This window comes from Microtus pennsylvanicus, chromosome 5 (genome assembly GCF_037038515.1).
Source record: "Microtus pennsylvanicus isolate mMicPen1 chromosome 5, mMicPen1.hap1, whole genome shotgun sequence".
NCBI classification, from domain to species: Eukaryota; Metazoa; Chordata; class Mammalia; order Rodentia; family Cricetidae; genus Microtus; species Microtus pennsylvanicus.
The window spans coordinates 80383123-80402580 of NC_134583.1; the positions used below are offsets into that span (position 1 = coordinate 80383123).

At 49.2% G+C, this 19458-nt stretch overlaps 1 protein-coding gene across 22 annotated transcripts in view; it reads left to right on the forward strand.

Moving 5' to 3' along the window:
• Jakmip3 (Janus kinase and microtubule interacting protein 3) overlaps positions 1–19458 on the forward strand; it is a 129369-nt gene that overhangs the window by 61738 nt on the left and 48173 nt on the right. For all 22 annotated transcript variants that reach the window (XM_075972631.1, XM_075972641.1, XM_075972637.1 and 19 more), the window contains exon 3: positions 5255–5752. In XM_075972631.1, coding sequence (XP_075828746.1) covers positions 5255–5752 — 498 coding nt within the window. The remainder of the gene's footprint in view (positions 1–5254; positions 5753–19458) is intronic.

The following is a 19458-nucleotide window of genomic DNA, read 5'->3' on the forward strand; positions in this document are numbered from 1 at the left end:
TCAGAGGGTAAGAGCACTTGCCACTAAGACTGGCAACCCAAGTTTGGTCCCTGGAACCCACATGGTGGAAAGACAGAACTAATTCCTACAAACTGTCAGTTTAGCCTTCACACTTGCAACATAGCGCGTGCCTCCTGCCCAAACAAAGAAGTAAGTAAATAAATGTAATTACATTTTAATATTAATTGTGTGTGTGTGCATGTGTTTGTATGAGCTTCTATGCACCACATACATACAAGAGCCAGTGGAGACCAAAAGAAGGTATTGGATTCTCCTGGAACTGGAGGTACAGGCAGTGGTGAGCTTCATTGTGGTGCTAGGACTCCAGCCTGGGTTCTCTGCAAGGGTAGTGAGCTTTCTTAACTTTTGAGACACAAAAAAAGGTTTTTGCAAAGGAAACTGCTTGTTCAAAGAGCATCCACGAAAGCAAGACCCAGACCAGCCACCCCAGAGTGTGTGCTGGTCACACGAAAAAAACTGCAGGTGCCAATGCACACTGTCCGTGAAGCGAAGGAGACTTCGCAATGGCGAGGGATAATAGAGCAACTACGGATGCAGAGAAGAATGAGCAGTGAGCGTACCCTGAGGGGCTCGTGTCTGACAAAGTCTGCATCTGGTACGGAGGGGACATCTTGCAAGAATCCAGGTGGCATCATTCCTGCAGCTGCTCCTAAGGCTTCTTCAGAACCTGAAGTGGACAGGGACACAATTGGGCTATGTGCATGGCATCCAGAGCCCCTCTGTGAGTTAGACCCCAGTGAAGGTGACGTCATAGAAGCCACCTGTGACATGTGCTTAGGGAAGCCTGGGGGGGGGGTGATAAAGAACGAAGGGAGAGTGTTAGAATGGCCGTGGCGTTGGCCATGTGGTGAGGGTGCAACCGCGCAATGTGAGCGTACGGGAAGTGCAAGAGCACCAGCCATTCATTCGTGGTTATCACACCCAGTGGTGTCAGTGCCAAATCCACTGAGTCTGAAACAGTTGTCTATATAATGTAGGTATGGGGAACGAGTGATGACATCACCTCCTGATTTCCTTGAGAACAAAAGTGCTCGTTGTGAAAGAACAGAGATTCCGCTGTACGTAGGGGGCTAGGCAGAAGTTCTGAGGGCCTGACTTTGAACTTAATGTTGATGTGGACTTGTAAGGTGTATGTGCATGTGATACTTACATACACACACACACACACATACATGCATACATACATATATCAGTAACCTACCCAGTAGGAATGAGCAGTCCTGGAACCTTGACTGTGACCTTGAGACATCACTTTCTATGGAAATGAAAAGCACTCAGAACAACTAGAGACAAGCCAAACAAACCTGGACTCTGCCACATTCCAGTGGGAAACTACTTGGCTCTCAATAAGAGGATTCAAGAGCCTCCCAAAGAGGCATTCGCTGGCTACAAAAGGGGCCAACACTTTGGAGATGAGATTTCCAAAGAACTGAGGCCCATCAAGTATGCTTGAATCCCTATGCACCTCAGGAAACAGTTGGTACTCCATGGTTGGCAGGGAGCCAGTTTATTATTGCACAACTGAGTAGTTAGAGGAAAGAATCAATTGTTTATCTTGCTTTTTCACCACAACCAAACAGCAGCTGAAGGAAGTTTTCCCACCCTCCCCCCAGCCCTGAGTGAAGTAACCTCCCTCCCATTCCATGGTTTGGATCTCTCTGGAAGGCCAGGAGAACCAGCAGGAAAGGAAAAGTCATGGTGTGTGAATCCGGGGCAGACCCTGGCAGGCATTGGTGGCTGCCCTATGTCTGAGAAGGCTGTAGCGTTTCTCACAGTTTAACACCCCTGATGCCAGTCTCTGCCGGCTGCAGGTTTCTGTGGGAGTCCAGTCCTGTGATGATTTAAAATGATTATGAACTTGGCTAGACGGAGGGACACCTGTATCAGTAAAGCACACCTCTGGGCATGTCTGTGAGGGTGTCCAGAGCCAGGGGGAATGAGGAACAGCAGCTAAGAAAAAAAGCTGACTGTGAACCTGAATGTGGATGGCATTTCCCAGTAGCCTTTGAGCAGGAGGCACAGAGAAACAAAAGTGGAAGGCAGAAACTGGCCAGCATGGACTTCTGTCCACTGTGAGGTCATTCACTCTGCTCCTCCACCTGTCTCTCCGCAACTATGGTGCTCTTCCTCCACACACACAGACCTAGAATCAATGGAGCCAAGTGACCGTGGACTTAAACCCCTGACACTGTGAGCCAAGATGATTTGTCCCTCCCACACCCTCACCCCTCCCTGGCATATCTGTCTTTAGCCAGCTTCCCAGAATTTCAGGAGAGCTAGTTACCCTTCCTGTTGAGCCTTGAAGTTGCCTACTGGCATTTCTCCAGGGCACGGAGGAGTCTCCCAGGATCCTCCAGGGGCTAACCTCTGCTCAGCTTTCATGACTATCCTGGGATGGGTGTCCCACTCTGGAAGCTAGTGGCCCAGCCTGAGCACTGTGGGTGCTTTGGTTGGGGTAGGAGATAGAGGGCATCTGGTGATTGGCTGGATGATAACCAAGCATTCCACACATGAGGCATGGGTACTCTTTTCTCCATGGCAAAGTCTCAGGCCCTGGGCAGAAGTAAACCCCTGTCTCCAACAGCTTAAAGGTGTGGTAGAGCTTCACCCCACTTCGGGCTGTTTGGCTCACACTGCTCTCCACTCTCCATAATCTTCTCTGTGACACAAGATGTACTCATTTCTCTTTGCTCTTTCCCATTTGGGAAGTTTTCATGAGATATGATGATGTATTTGCTGAGAGAAGAGAGCCAGGCTCCTGGGAGACTCCTCTGTGCTCCTGGGTCCATAGATACTGGTGTTGGTTCTGACCTACCATGTCCCACTCAGGACTTGACGCACCCTCGGGTCCTAACCCCCAGGAAAAACTGGCTATTCCTGCCCCACCCAGCCATTCATTCTTCCTTCCTTTAAGCACACAGAATGTTCTGAAATCATCCAAAGGAACCATGGAGGAAGAGAAGCACTTTCTTCAGATAATTCAGAGACACTATGTGGTGGCTCACACCTGTGACCTCATCACCTTTGGGATGAGGCAGAAGGAGGAAGATCTCTGTGAGTTCAAGGTTAGCTTGGACTGCTTAGTGTTAGCTCCAGGCCAACCTCAGCTACAGTGTGAGAGCCTGTCTCAAAAAACTCAAACCAAACAAACCCCAGATTTTTTTCTTATATCTGGGATTTGATTAAAACTGGAAGAGGAGGAGGCGCACATTAAATGGGCAGGTGGGGGTGGGGAGCCATTTGCCTATTTGTTCTAGTTTCCAGTAATGGTCTATTCAGCAAAACAGAAACCCACATTGCCAGATGGCTGCCTACTGTCCAGTGTGCAGGAGGGACAGTCTGTGAGAGGACAATAGGGTCGCCAGCCCCGGTGCCAACTGTGAGTCAGTGTCACATGCCTGTCCTATGGAGAAGCAGCAGCAAACAGCCCCGGAAAGTTGCCTCTGGTGGGAGAGGAGGAAAGGCAGCCACAGAGACAAATCAGGAACGCTTTGGATCTTAACTATCCCCAAAGACCCCTGTGTTAAAGGTTTTGTCCCAAGATCATGGCACTGGTGTAAGTTGGAGGAGCCCTTTAAGTTTGGACCGAGGATAAGCTCAGCAGGGAAATGCCTGCTGTACAGGTGGAGTGGGCAGCTTTGCAGCTGTTTGGTGGTGGCAAGCAAGGAAAGTGGGAGCCTAGAAGATGGCTCTAGCAAGAGTCTCCCCAAAGAATATAAGGAGAAGAAATAGAAGATGGGCGAGCATGCAAGGACTAAACAGGCACCCAGCACAGGAAGGACTCATGGTTGGCTGCTATGGAAAAGTGGGAAATACCATTCACTCCAGAACTGGTGCCCACTATGGCCATGAGAGCCTTGAAGGCAATCAAGACCTGGGGAAGCTGTTTGAACAAACTCAATATAGAGTGACTGGTTTAGGGTCCCAGCAGGGAGCAGGTGGATCCCCAGCTGGGTCTTTGAGATTCATAGAGGCCCAGTCTTCCAGAAGTGGGTATGAGGATACACATGCCCACTGTAAGCAGGAAGTTGATCAGAACAGTAGCAGCCTAACCCTCCCCCGACGATGGGATGCAGGGTGCTGTGACACCATGCCCATATCCTGCTGGGTCACCAGTGGCTGATCCCCTAAAGGGGCTTAGAAAGCCAGGGTGGTCTTCAGGCACAAAGCAGGCTGCAGGTCCCTCTGGGTGCAGGTGATGGGGTGTAGCCCTCAGTGTCACCAAGTAAATTGGCCCTTGGAGATCTGGGAGTCAGGACCAGAGAGAAAGAAGAGTGTTTGGGGACCAGTGTATGTGGGTGCCTAGAGCCCTGGGAAGCCGCAGAAAGGGAAGGGGTTGGTTGGGCTGCGGGTCCCCTCTGAAGTGAGTGTCCAGAGAGGCAGAGACTACAGAGCTGGGGCAGTGCCTGATGTGGAAGCAGCTAAGAGGAGCCTGTAGGTCTCGAAGAGGGACGCAAAGTCAAACGCTGCCAGGAGGACAGACCACTGTGGACTCCACATTGTGGAGCTTGGTGGCTTCATCTGCTCATCAGAGAGAACTGGGACTCTGCATGGTGAAGGCAGAAGGTAAGCCCCATGGACCACAGGGAGCTCTTCAGTTCTTCAGCCATGGTACAGACAGGGAAGATGGAAATTTTAGCCATTATCCATTACATATCCATTATATAGTACTTTCTATAGTGGGGTAACCACTCAGTCAGAGCCCCAAAACATCTGGATAGAAATGAAGCACATGGTCACATTGTTTCCAAAATGTAGACACTAGGTGTCATCTAGAAAGACAGCCTGGTTGCTAAGAGGTGTCACCATTCACCATAGAAGGTAAGTACAGCAGGTTCCTTGTTTGTGTGAAGAAACAGAACCTGGAGGGAGGGAGCAGAAACTAGCTTGAAGGCTCTATACAGGCACGGACCTGCCGGTGCTCCTCCACTGCTCCTGGGGAACAATGTCCATTGAGAAGCTCTCCTTATGCTCAGCTTCCTTCTAGAAGGACCTGGAGCAGATTTCCATGGGCAGAGCCTGTCCACGGCCCAGACCTCTCGGGCTACAGTGTGACAGTGCGGGGCCCCTCCACCAAGCAGGGTGACTTCTGTTTTAATTGACAGTTAAAAGCACATTTGGAAGTCCGGTAGCCCCAAAGTTTGCAGAAAAGCAATCCTTTATGTGTGCATGCATGTTTCAGCCACTGCAGATGTTCGGGGCTCCAACAGTCTCAGTCTCGCCTGTCTTTCAGGTTAGCAAAGTGGAACGGGAGAAGAGCCAGGAGCTGAAGCAGGTGCGTGAACACGAGCAGAGAAAGCACGCGGTCCTGGTCACTGAGCTCAAGACCAAGCTGCACGAGGAGAAGATGAAGGAGCTGCAGGCAGTGCGGGAGGCGCTGTTAAGGCAGCACGAGGCCGAGCTGCTGAGGGTCATCAAGATTAAGGACAACGAGAACCAGCGGCTGCAGGCGCTTCTCAACACCCTGCGGGATGGCGCGCCTGACAAGGTGAAGACGGTGCTCCTGTGCGAGGCTAAGGAAGAGGCCAAGAAGGGCTTTGAGGTCGAGAAGGTCAAGATGCAGCAAGAGATCTCAGAGCTCAAGGGGGCCAAAAAGCAGGTGGAGGAGGCTCTGACCATGGTCATCCAGGCTGACAAGATCAAGGCCGCGGAGATCAGGAGTGTCTACCATCTGCACCAAGAAGAAATCGTCCGCATCAAGAAGGAGTGTGAGCGTGAGATCCGCAGGCTGGTACGTGGCTGCTGGGCAGGTGGGAAGGTGGGCAGCAGGGCACAGCTCGCTCTGGTCCTTCCCCAGGCCATTTTCTCCGCTCACGTACCTCACACCCTTCCTATTAGTTCTGAGGACTCCAGAGGTGCACCACAGGTAGGCAAGACCCCATCTGCCCCTCCATCTCAGCCAGTAGCGCCCCTGATCCCCACTTAGAATAGGACATTTTCAAGTCATAATGCCTGTCCTCCCCAAGGGGCTGTGGAGGTGTACCAGGCTAAGCCAGAAGTCAGGTGAGGCTCATACACGGATGGCAGAGGAATTCTGAGCTGCTGGATGCCAGATCAAGGGAGGAGAGGGTCTTCATGTTGGTGAGAAGCCTAGAGCAGCTTTGAGATTCCTGTGCCATGCGTACCTCTAGGAAGACAATCCCCTAGGCATGACCCTGTGAGATGGCCAGTTGTACTCAATGGCTGGAAGCATCTGTGTATCCTAGGAAGCCCACAGACCAGGCATCCTGAGACAAGGACTGGTCCATCCAGCGTTCTCAGGCCCGGTGCTAAAAAGCGAAGAAAACATTCAGGAGTTGTGAGGAATGGGTTGGGTGTGACTCCTCTCTTGGAAAGTGTGTTTCTCAGGAATGTGGGGAACAGTGGAGATCTACCTGAGAGGTGCAGCCCTTAGTGTTGATTACTTTCTATTGATGTGCTAAGACACCATGACCAAGGGAACTTATGCTGGGGGATAATAGTCTATGGTGGCGGAGTGGAGGTTAGCAGGTAACAGGCCTGGAGTACCAGCTGGGAGCTCACATTTCAAACCACAAGCAGGGAACAGAAAAAGTGCCAAGGAGATGGTGAAAAGCTTTAGAAATCTCAAGCCTACCTCCTCCAGTGACCCAGTGACACATCTCCTCCTATAAGGCCACACTCCCAATTCCTTCCCAACCAGCCACCATCTGGGGATCAACTATTCAAATGTCAGGGACTTATGACAGACATCTCATTCAAATCACCAGAGGACCCTAGGCATTAAGGCACTCCTTACTAGGATGTAGCCATCTTCTAGTTAGGGTACCCAGGCAGTCATCCTTCCTCCACTTCCCTGGGTTTCTGGTGTCCAGAGACATGCTACAGGCCACACCACTTCAAGGAATTTAAGGAGATGGCAGCGATTTTCTGAACATCACCGGAAAGAGGAATGTGGGCATTGCGAAGGAAACATGACTTTGCCATGATGAACAAAGGGTGTCTGCCCTATTCCTAACCTGAAAGCCCCGCCCCTTTCCAGAATGTTCCCTGCTCTAATACCCCTACCCCTCTCTATCTGTCCAGAACCATATGTTGTCATTGCCTTTAGTGACCCCAGGATGTGGTCTGACCATATGATGTCACATGGTGTGGCTCTGCCTTAGCCTGTCTATCTGGAGCAGTAAGGCAGCTGACAGCAGACTGCTGGGAAAATGCACTGTGCCTGCTCCATCGCCCTTTCCTTTGTCCTGCTTGGAGATGGCGTCCTAGTATCTGTAGCAGAGGAAGGCAACCTTAATTCTCCACAAAGCTTGTAAGAAAATAACTGTGCTCCACAGTCCACTCCCACTCTGGTTTGGGTCCCTAGCCTCTCCAGCTAGTGGCCCTGGACTTTATCCCAGACTGTCACAGTATGTTTGAGCTCTTTCTTGCCTTTAGTCTATGCTGCCTCCTCTCTCCTGCATGCAATGCCTCCCTCCCAAAGTGCTGTGCCTTCGTTTGCTCCCAGCCCGGCTTCACCATAGTGTACCGGGTACATTTCAGCAGGAAGTAGATGCTGTGTCCTCTGAGAAACCCCCAAGGAAAGATGGAGAAAGGTGAGGAGGAGAGTCCTGGGTCTGATGAGTCTGGGGCTCATCACTGGGTCTACAGATCCAGAGGGAAGGGCAGCGCTCAGCACAGGAGAGCATCAGGGGCAGGACCCAGTCAGCTCCTGTCAACTCCCAACCCAAGAGGGAGCAGGGAGCACGTGTCCAGATGGCTCACCTCCCACTGACCTATAGACCCAGAGGAGACCAGCATGGAGGAGTAGGTGGGACCACTGCAGGGAGGACCAGTTCCCCCATCCAGAAAGACCTCACACATACTAGGCAACATGTGTGTTATTATTATTGAGCCACATCCCTAGCTCTCTACCTTTTGGGTTACAGAGCCTGACAGGAAGGTAGAGAGAAGATTCAGGGGGCAGAGAGCATCCAGGGGGTAGCTCTATCTTGGCTGAGGGAAGGATATACGGTTCCATTCCTGCTGCTGAGAGTTACAGACAGTGCCTCAGGGTCCAACCCGTTGTACTGTGTAGCTCACACATCTGTATGTTTTCCTTTGAGCTTTTTTTTGTTGCCTTAGTTTCCTAAGTGTCTGTGTCACTCATGCACACCATATTTCCAGTAGAATGGTGAACCTCTCAATGCTATCAAAAAAAATCAGAATTTCAGCCATTTGCCTTTGAGGTTCAGCCTCAAAGCACCGCATCTCCTCCTGTCTCTTTACAAGTGCACAGCCGGACAATGCTGGACCTTTCTTCGTTACTCAAATCCCCTGCCCTTTCCCCTGCCCTTTCCCTGCCATGTTCTCCACCAGCCCTACCTTCTCCTTGCGCTTAGGACGCCTCTGCAATGGCACTGTGCTGTGTGGATAGCACAGGCGTTTGCTCATCTACTCCAGGCAGGCAGGCGCTCTCTCTAACTGTCCTCAGCTGGGGAAACCTGCTGTCTGTGTCTAAATCTCCTTCTTGCCTCTCATCTCCCCTCCCACATCTGCTCATCAGAAGTTGGGCCTTTGAATTCCCACTGAACTTATTATTTTTCTCCTGACCTTGGCTTTCTGTTCTATTTTTTAGGAAGCACCCTCAACTTCCCTGCTTATTTCAATTATTCTAAGTGTCAAAGGTACTTGCTCTCTGAAGTAAACCCCTTGGCTCCTTCTCCCCAGTCACCTAAATGAGAGCAGCTCTTCTCTGAGAACGTTCCACTTTCAAAGGTTCAGCTCCTTCCTTGTCTGTGCCATGGCAGAGGCGTGTCCACTCCTGGCTTTCCTGTTGAACAATTCTCTTAGCCTCTCCTTTACACCCCAGTTGGGGAAACACACAGTGTGGGTGTGTACGTGCGTGCATGCCTGCGTGCGTGCGTGAGTGCATGTGTGTTTGTGTGTGTGTGTGTAATGTGTAAGGGCTCTGATACCAGGGTCTCTAAAGTGAACTTTCAAAAATTACACAAGTGGGCAATAGTATTTTTTCTTCTTTTCAAAGAAGAATTCCAGTCACTTCAGTTGGGGAAAGAAAAACTAAAAACATCAGGAAGGAAAACAATAATTAAACATTTTACTGCAGGTGAAGTGACTTTATGGGTCAAATATTCCAATAAATACACAAAAATAGGACAGAAGATGTAGCCCCTGGTGGAGTCCTTGCTTCACACGCTCCAGGCCTGGGTTCAGTTTTATTCCCAGAACATGTTAAATTGAATAAGAAACCAGAGCCTATACAACCCAGAGACGGCTCTCAGACGCAGTGTTCTCCATGATCATCATCCTCTCCACAGAGCCATGGCATATCCAAGTAGAAGATGCACACATGGCGCATCTGCGATACGGCACAGTCCCCAGAGGCCCTGGCGTTCTAATGAAAGGACAGTCGGGAAACAAGTTTTCCTGGTTCAAAGGATCTCAGGGTTTCCCCCTAGAGAATCCATAGTCACTCTGGAGAATCCTCTGTGCCTGTCATTTTATACACACTCTATTGACAAGGTCAGTAGACCATGGCCTGGAGTCCAAGAGCTCCGCTTGTCATCCAATCCAGTCCAACACCAAAGGGCCTTGGGTTTGTTCCAACTGCTGCATTATTCACGATCTCCACCAGGTGTCACTGTTGGAGACCATTCATAGGTTTATGCTGGGATGGGGGATTTGCTTCTGACCCTTGACCTCAACTGCCCGTGCATAGCCATTGGAGGAGCAACTTGCTTCTTCCCTACTCCCGAGTCCACCTTCAGACGCTGCTTCCAGAGACTAGCCATAGATAAATTGTACAATTTAATGACATAATAAAAAACCTAAAGAACGGTCTTGACCAGGAGGCATGAGGCGCTAGAGCAAGCCAATGTGTTCCTGGGTCAAGTCACTGTTACCTATGAGTCCAGAAGCTAGGGCTAAGGCTCCGGGTGTAGGGCAACCTCTTGTGACATTGGCCAATGGGGGCCTCATTACTGATGGGGTCTCAGAACTGCCTATATCCTTTGGCCCCTAGTTTGTAAGAGGATCCTGCTTTCTGAAACCTAACTGTGAATTTGGGCTGACTCTCTAGACTCCACAGAAGCATCTGGGGTGGGCATCAAGCATATCAAGACTTTGAAGGTCTCCTTAGAAGGGTGGGGTCCAGGTGTTATCGCTTGGGGAGAGAGGGCAAGACTTGGTATGGACAAAGAGTCTGAGGTATTTCTGAGGATACCAGGGATAGGAGCTGTCTGGAGCAGAAACTGAAGCAGGGCAGAGCAAAGGAGTGGGGGGGAGGGGTGTCACTTATAGACAGGCTAACCCAGGGGCTGAGCACAGGGCTGAGCAAAGGAGTGGGGGGTAGGGGTGTCACTTATAGACAGGCTAACCCAGGGGCTGAGCACAGGGCTGAGCAAAGGCAGGGGGGGGGGATGTCACTTATAGACAGGCTAACCCAGGGGCTGAGCACAGGGCTGAGCAAAGGCGGGGGGGCGGGGATGTCACTTATAGACAGGCTAACACGGGGCTGAGTACAGGGCTGAGCAAAGGCGGGGGGGGGGATGTCACTTATAGACAGGCTAACCCAGGGGCTGAGTACAGGGCTGAGAGTGGCTTTGGATCAGAGACAAGTGGAATAGTCCCCGAGTCCCACCCAGTTCGGCACAGATGTTGTGTACAGATGTTGTACACCCAGTCTGTGTACAGATGTTGACTGGGGCTTTGACCTAGAGACAGGGCAATGGCCTCCCTGGGCCCAGCAGGCCAGAGAAATCTTGTTCCTAAGTCCCAAGGCAGCAGACCAGCTCAGTTTACTCATGCATGGAGATATGAGCTGCACAAGGCAAGATAAGCTGGGACTCTAGGGACCGTCCCCATGGAGAAACCTTGGCTACAGTTACATTTGAGAACCTTTAACTGTCTCTGTTCTTTGCGCTATCTGGCAGAGACTGTCATTTCTTCACCTGGCACACTGACTAGCATAGGGCCTTAGACTGTGTGGTGTGATAAAGGCCGAGAACTCCAGGTCAGGAGCGATGCTGCTGAAGGAAGTGGGTCTTGGGAGCTCTCCACAGACTGATGTGTCATCTAAGATAGAGTGTTTGAACAGGGGCCGTGGCCCCAAAGAGGACTGGCACATCAATCAGTGGGCAGGCTACAGCTAGGACTGCTGTGAGGGCATAAACCTAGGAATCCCGCTGAAGTCCAGGCCCTGGGGCAGAACACAGTGGACCAAGATTCCATCCCCAAGTGTTCTGGGTGGGATAACTGGGCTGAGGATGGGAACTGAGAAGGTTCCAGGTAATCTTAGAGCCACCATAGCAGGCACTATGATTTAAAGCTCTGTCTCTCGGCTCTGGTCAGTGGCGTTGTCCAAGGATAATTCAAGTCTGTTTGAGGTAGTGCTTAGAGTAGGTGCTCGGCTGATTGTCACATGCTGACCCAGGGCCAGGCTGAGCCACACCTGCCGTCAGAGCCAGCGGAGTGCTGGTCTCAGGGCCCTAAATGATGGGCTAGGATGTGGCCTAGTAGAACTCAGGAGCCTCAGAGAAAGGCTGGTGGACAAAAGACAGAAGAAAGCATGGCCAAGGTGCCACCAGTAAACACCTGAGACACATTTGTCTCGGGTGCATGGCGTGGCTTGTGACGGCAGGGCCTCGAGACTCCTATCTGGGTCCAGCAGTCTTCTCACTTGTGACCAGAAAGTTATAGTGTGGGGAGTGAGGATTGAGAACTGTTTGTCCACCTCTGCCCTTCATGGGAGTTCGTCATCCAGACCCTCTGGTAACAGGTGGGACCTGTACGACTGTCTTGGTTTCCTCTGTGCACAGCCTACTGCGGGCTTCCGGGTAAGCTAGTCCCTGGTGGCTTTCTTGGCCAAATTTTCAGTCATGTCACAGTGAAGTAAAAGGGATGGGGAATCTCATGCTCAAAGGTTCTGGAACATTCTGCACAGGCTCACTGTGATCTCAGATGGGGATGACTCCCGCCTCACAGTCCTGCCTTCCTCAGAGCCTCCAGCCCATGACGCACCAAGGGCAGGGCTGTGCTGAGCATTGGAGCATCCGTGCAGGGTCGCCTTCCAGTCTGGGAGGGTTCTGCTGTGCAAGCACACAGCAGTTGCATTTTCTAAAATGCAACCCCGGGCTGTTATTCAAAACTCCATAAAATAGAGGAATTACAGACAAAAAGCAATTTCCTCTCTCTCATAAAAGTCAGTGGTTTACAGTATCAGCCCCTTTTGCGCAGGCATTAGAGCAGTTAGCTAACGTGCTGTGCTAATACGCAGCACTAATGAAAACCCTATAAAAAGGCTATAAAAGTGAAGTCAACCCCCAAGGCACCAAGCACCGGCTGGAGGGCTGGGCCTGGCCTTGAGTTTCCAGGACTTTGTTTCACCAAGGACGTGTGTCTTGTGGGGAGGTGTCAGAGAGGCGTGGAGGCCCTCTTCTTGTTGGAACAGGCAGAGTCAGTGGTTCCTTTTGAAAACAATGCCACCAGATACAATGGTAGCTTTCCCAAGTCCCTGAACGCTCTCCAGGAATGCTTCCGGTTTTGCCAAAAATCCACAAATTCAGTATAAGCCACCACAGCCCAGCTGCCAATCTCACAAATTTGTCTATCTTCTGGGGAACGTCTCCCAGCAGACACTGCTGTGCAAGACGAGGTTAGATCCCAGGGGCAAGGTCTTAGCCACAGATGTCCACTGAACGGGCTTATTTGGAATGCGCTTAGGCAAATCAAGAGTGTTTTAAAAACGTCAATGCATACAATAGATAGTACACAGACATAACTGGAGTTGAACGCTGGGCACTCATACTTGCTTTTCGGTCCGTCTTTAGACCGAGGGATAACTGCTACGCAGGAAAGGCACAAGTCCAGAGGACCGTCCAGGGACTGCAGCTGGTATCTGTGTGTGGCCACCGCTGAATTCAGAGACCTCGTACCTGCAAACACTTCCCAGAGATGCCTTTCCTGCATGTTGCTCTTGCTCCTCCCACCTTCCTGGGAAGCACAGCAACATGTTCCTTGGTAGTCCAGCCGTGTGTTAGCCATTCTTCCCTGAAGGAGTTCACGCTGTTTCAGGTTTGGGCTGTTGCAAACATTACAATCATGTCCTTGGGTGGCCTTGTGTACTGGCTTCTCCTGCTATGGGTGTGGCCAAGGGGAGTGCTGGACCACAGAAAGAGCCAGTGCCAACCTCAGAGGACTCAGCTGACCGAGGTGAACCTACTTCCTCTCTACCCTCCAGGGCCCAGGCCCCCTTTATTCCAACTTGGGACCGCAGCCAGTGCTGCAGCCCTGTCACAGTAGAGAGAACTACCTCCCCATCCTTTTGCCATGGACACATTGTATTTGTTAAGTGCCTTTTCACATACATTGGCTCTTTTAACCCGGAGAACATTTTTCCTGATCAACTTCCATGCTTCTCTCTGTATTCTGGCTAGCACAGCAGCCTTCTCGGTGTGGCTGCCCCAGGGACCCCAGCAGCATCTGTGGATGAGCGCGGCTCCTGACACCAAGGAGGTGCACCTGCCCCATCGGTTCTTTTCATGTGCAGTTTGTGTGCTGCTTAGACATCCTTTAACCACTCTAAGGTCTTGCGAACGCTCCTGTGCCATCACCAGATAGGATACAGTCTCAACCAGTGGTCCGTGTAATATCTGCTTTTGTATGTGGTATGAAATGTTTCCTTACTTGCTCTGTGAACATCTACCATTGTGGAACAAATTTCTGGAAGTCTTCAGCCCTCCATTAACTGCAGTCTTGTTCTGGCTTATATCACATGTCCCTATTGCTGTGGGTTGGTTTTGACCCTATCAAAATCTGTCTGCTTTTCTATCCGGTGTTAGCACAGCATCTTAATCCTGTCACCGTGAAATAATTCTTGGCATCTCACCAAGTGTCAATTCTTCAGCTTTGCTCTTTAACTCCTACGATATCATCTTCATTTCCCTGTACCATTTAGATCAATCAGTGCATCGGCTTCCACAGAAAAGCATTTCTCCCCACCTTTAGGAAGAGGTGTATTCTGCTGTCCTCTGATTTCTCCCAGCCACACTTCATATAGCTCTCTCTCAGTCTTGCCTTTTTTTGCTGGGTTTCTTTGTATTTGATATTTGGTGCTATTTGACTTGGCATTGCTTTTCTTCTGTTTTAAAAGATCTTCCTAATTTTTGCTGATGATACATAGAAATATCACTCGTTTTTAAACTGATTTTGAACCTTGCAGCCTTCACTCGTAACTCCCATCTGTAGATTGGTTTTGGATTTGCAATGGACAGCCAGGTCTGATGGCACGGGTATATAATCCCAGCTACTCAGGAAGCTGAAAGAGGAGGGTTGTGACTTCAAGTTCTGCTTGGACAAGTTAGTGAGAGCCTGTCTCGAAACAAAAAGCGAAAGAGGATCAAGATTGTATCTATGTGATAGAACATTTGCCTGTACGTGCAAGGCCCTGGGTTTAACCCTCACTACCAAAGAAACTCCATGCCTTTTATGCATGCATTCACATCACCGTGGATAAAGACAGCTTGATCCTTCCTTTGCACTTGTGTGCCTTTGGTTTCTAGTCTTAGTGCACTGGTTCAGATTACAAGTAGAGTTTTGCAGATTATTTCCGGGTTTGCCCTCTCCCTAACCTCAGGGTAAAGGCACCAGCGCATACTTTCTCCCTGGAGATGCTGTCAACTACGTGGTTAGGGAAACCCTAGTTGAGAATAGGAACACCCTGAGGCTTTAATTTGCTAAAGACTCTTACCGTGAGTGGCTGTGGGATCCCATCAAGAGCTAACTCAGCATAAACTCAGATGACAGTCTGGGCTTTTTCTTTATCCCATTGAGGAGAGAAATTGCATTCATTGCTTTGCAAATGCAAACTCAGCATGACATTCTTGGGATGACTCTTACTTGGGCATGATGCATTGTTTTGTCTTTCATTACCACACTGAGGATTCTCTCCCACTTCATTACAGGATTCTTGCCAGGTTTTGCGATCTAAATTTGGCTGATTTTATAAAATGATTTTTAGAAACATCTTTTTTCTACTGTCCTTATGAGTTTTTGAGGGGGTGGGCAGAATTTTGCTCTGTAGTCTAGGCTGGCCTTGAACTCATCACTGTGTGAGTGCACAGCCTCCTGAGTGCTGGAATTACATGAGTGGTCCACCATCTCTGCTTTGAATTTCTTTTTATTATTATTAATCATAGTGTATTTCTTTTTCCAGTGTTTGGACAAAGTCACTAGTGAAGGTCATTGGGACTAGAATTTTCTTTGTGGAATATTTTCAAATTATGAATTGTTGACAGAAGTTTCTGTCCCACCCAGTCCCACAGCTATTCAGTCCCAAAGAAAGACACAGAGATCTACATTAATTATAAAATGGTTGGCCTAATAGCTCAGGCTTTCTTATTAACTAACTCTTACATCTTACATTAATCTGTAATTCTTGTCTGTGCTAGCCACGTGGCTTGGTACCTTTTATCAGTGAGGCGTTCTCATCTTGCATCCTCTACATCTAGGTGACGACTGCAGACTAAACCTTTCCTCTTCCCAGAATTCTCCTGTCCCACCTATACTTCCTGTGTGGCTATTGGCCCATCATCATTTTATTAAACCCAATAAAAGTGACAAATCTTTACAGGGTACAGACCACTATCCCACAGCAATGAATAAAATTTATTTAATAAATAGAACCTTTTTATATTTTCTACTTCTTGTATTGAGTTTAGTAAGAAAAAATGTATTTCTTAAGGAAAGTGTCCAATTCATATAAATCCTTAAATTGTATTGATATTAAAATTGCTCTTAATATTCTCTGACTATATTTTTAATGTCTGAGAAGTCTATGATGCCATGAGTTCTCCTCCTCCTCTCTTCCTATTTCTTCTTTCCCATCCCTTCCTCACCTTCTCCTCTGTCCCTGTTCCACTATTCAGGACCAGCAGAGATTCTTGGATCTGAAATGATGTCTTTCAGAGGGTTTGAGAAATTCTTCACCATTACTTGGGCAAATAATTCCTCCCTTTTCTTCTCTTTCCATATATATATTTAAAATCTTAACTATACCTGTTCTTTTTTTTTTTAAATGTAATTTACTTTTGGGGGGGTTAGTTCAAGACAGGGTTTCTCTGTAGCTTTGGAGCCTGTCCTGGAACTAGCTCCTGTAAACCAGGCTGGCTTCGAACTCATAGAGATCCGTCTGCCTCTGCCTCCCGAGTGCTGAGATTAGAGGTGTGTGCCTCCACCTCCTGACTATGTAATTACTTTTATTTTATGTTCATTGGTGTTTTGCCTGCATGTAGGCCTGTGTGAGGTGTCAGAAGCCCTGGAACTGGAGTTACAGACAGGTGTGAGCAGGTGCGGAGCTGTCATGTGGGTGCTGGGAACTGAACACGGGTCCTCTGCAAGAGCAGCCAATGCTCTTAAGTCTTCTCTCCAACCCCCACCACACTCCTCTTCTCCTTAAGCATTTCTTTTTTGTATCTCTCCCTCTTTCTCTCTCTTTTTCTGGTTTTCAAGATAGGGTTTCTCTGTGTTACAGCTGTGGCTGTCCTGCCACTCACTTTGTTGACTAGGCTGGCTTCGAACACATAGAGATCCTTCTGCCTCTGTTTCCTTAGTGCTGGGATTAAAGGTGTGCACCACCACCACTCAGCTCTTTTTGTATTTCTTTTCCCTCTTTACCTCCTGGATATTATCTGTGACTTTTTATACTGGGTTTGTGAATCTGCTGAGTCCAGATTCCTAATTTAGATATTGAATGTTTTCATAGATTATAGTTCTCAACTGAATTGCATTTTAACCATTTTCTTTCTCTATGAGGAAATACTTATATGTGACTTAAACGTGCATGTGCGTGTGTGTGTTTACTGTGCGTGCTGCATGTATACATGTGTGCGTGGGTGCACGTGATCTTGAATGAATGCACACAGAGGCAACAGGATGGATGTCGGGTACCTAGTTGTATGATATTCCACACTCTCTCCTTGAGACAAGGTCTCTCACTGAGCCTGGAGACAGGCTGAAGGCCAACAAGCCCCAGCAGTCCTGTCTCTGTTCTCCACAAAATACTGGGATTGGTGGTGTACGTGGCCACACCCAACTTTTTACATCAGTGCTGGGTACCAAAATTCAGGTTCTCACGCATATACAACACATCTCTTACCCACAAACCATCTCTCTAGACTCATTTTTTTTAAAGGCAGGGTTTCACATTTCTAGGCTTCCTGTTGTCTTGTTATGCAGCTGAGGATGACTTTGGACTTCTAATTGTTCTTCTACTTCCTGGATGCGAGGATTGCCAATGTGTGCCCTCACACCTGGCAAGAAAAACATTTTTTAAAAACTTTATTTTTTCCTTTATGTGCATTGGTGTTTTGCCTCCATGTATGCATGAGGATGCCAAATCCCATGGAACTGGAGTTACAGGCCATTGTGAGCTGCCATGTGGGTGCTGAGAATTGAACCCGTTTCCTCTGGAAGAGCAGTCAGTGCTCTTTACTGATGATCAATCTTTCCAGCCCCAAGACAAACATTTTAAGACACTAACCCTATTGATGATTTTTAGGGTGTTGATCACAATTATTTTTTCAAGTTCTGTTCTGCTAACTCTAATATCTCATTCATCTCCAGGCCTGTTTTCACATCTGATTTATCTGATTTATCTCGTCCATCTCCAGGATTTTACATCTGATTTATCTCTATGACTGTTACTTTTCCGTGTCTTCCAACAAGTGTTGCCATTTTGGCACATCCCTGACACTGTGAAGGCAAGGGTCATTACATCTCTAAAGAATAGTTTCCTTCTGGGTCTGGCTGGGTTTTAGAACGGATCTGTTTCACCCTCATTACTCTGAAGTCCTTGTTTATGGTAGCTGTTGTGGGTTCTGCAGCAGCCCTTTCAGTCTCTGGCCAAATGCCAACCCCACTCATCAAGGTGAGCTGTTTCCAGGGAGGGAGACCCCCAGGGAAAGGCTGACCAAGGCTCCCACCTGCGTTTCTGTCTCCAGCATCCCACTCCCGCGCTGTTTGCTTGTTTAGTGCCCAGAGTTGCTGACCCTGCAAGGCTAAGTGTAGTGTCAACTTCCCCTCCATGTCTGGAACTAACATTTCAAAGGGCTTTTTCTAGAAGATTCCAGCGGGATCCACCATTGTTGTTCTGTTGACAGACTGCCACAAGATTGCGGGTACCTGAATGTTCTGTCCATAGTAACTAATTCTCAGCCGTGCCACAAATCCTCCTGTGTCTCTGGAACATTAAGGGTGGAATATGTGTCAAGCCTAGAATGTCTTAATTGCCTTGTCCACACCAACTCTCAGACTGCCCCTGAGAATGACTTGAGGCTCGAGTAGCTGTCACTCTGACTTTCTCAGCTCCAGCTCAGTTAGTCCCTCCCTACCCTCTGCTGTCTAGGCTGCACCTGGGCCACCACCAGGCTCTCCATCTGGTCAGCATTTTCGGTCCCATCTCTCTTTTCACCCTCAACCCTCAAGGCCTCGTCCCTGCTCTCACCACCTGACTAAGCCCTTCCAGGAGCTGCTTTTAGGAAAATGAGCCCCACTCCAAAGCACCGTGGCCTTCCTCACCTCCCACACACCCTGCAGAACAGCAACATTTGCTGTTGGGGGGGTGTCATCTATCGAATCTGGAGAGTCACTGGAAGAAGACAGATGGTGTGAGCGCCCTCTATTGTCAGTGAGAAGCACTGGGTGCCAGGTGCCCGTCCTAGGAACTGGTTAATTCAGATGGAAGCAGCCACAGTTGTGAGGGACCCACCACGGTGACCATTTGGGGGTATAAATGGAGGAACAATTCTCAGTACGGCAGTCGGGATGGATTATGTCTACTGTCAGCTGTGGCAGGGGAACAGGGGAGGTGCCCCTAAGCTCTACCTCTGTATCTGAGAGTGAGGATCTGCCAGTTGACGGGGTTGACAGGGCCACAAGAAGTTCTGATGCAGAGCTGTTCGGGTCACATGAGGGGAATCAACATAATGAACATGCTCTCTGAGTCAGGATATGAGGCACTGTAAGCTCGGGACAAGCATCCTCCTGACCACCCCTTCCTGGAAACGCACAGTCCCAGGGAACCCCCCTGTGGTTTCCAGATAATGTCTATAACTGAGAATTCGAGGCGGTGGCAAGAGACTGGCAAAGGCAGGAGGAATCCTGGCGGTAACCAGCAGGCTCCGGCATGATCCTGAATGTCAGCCTCCCATCCCAGGAGCACACTGTTTTATGTGTCCATGCTGATTCTGGTGCAGAGCGGATGGGGTCAGGAGAGGCATGTGCTGGTGTGTGGTATCAGGATGCTGCCACAGGTATCTAGGAGAGGCAACAGCTTAGATGACCTGTTCCTCCAGGTTTCGTGGGACTTACCAGGGTTAGTGGTGGGGACATGCTCAAGAAATCCCTTGGTCTAGACTCACAGGAAGGTTACTTGCCAGATGTGGGGATGTGTGTGGACACAAAAGAAGGTAGCCTGCCCTA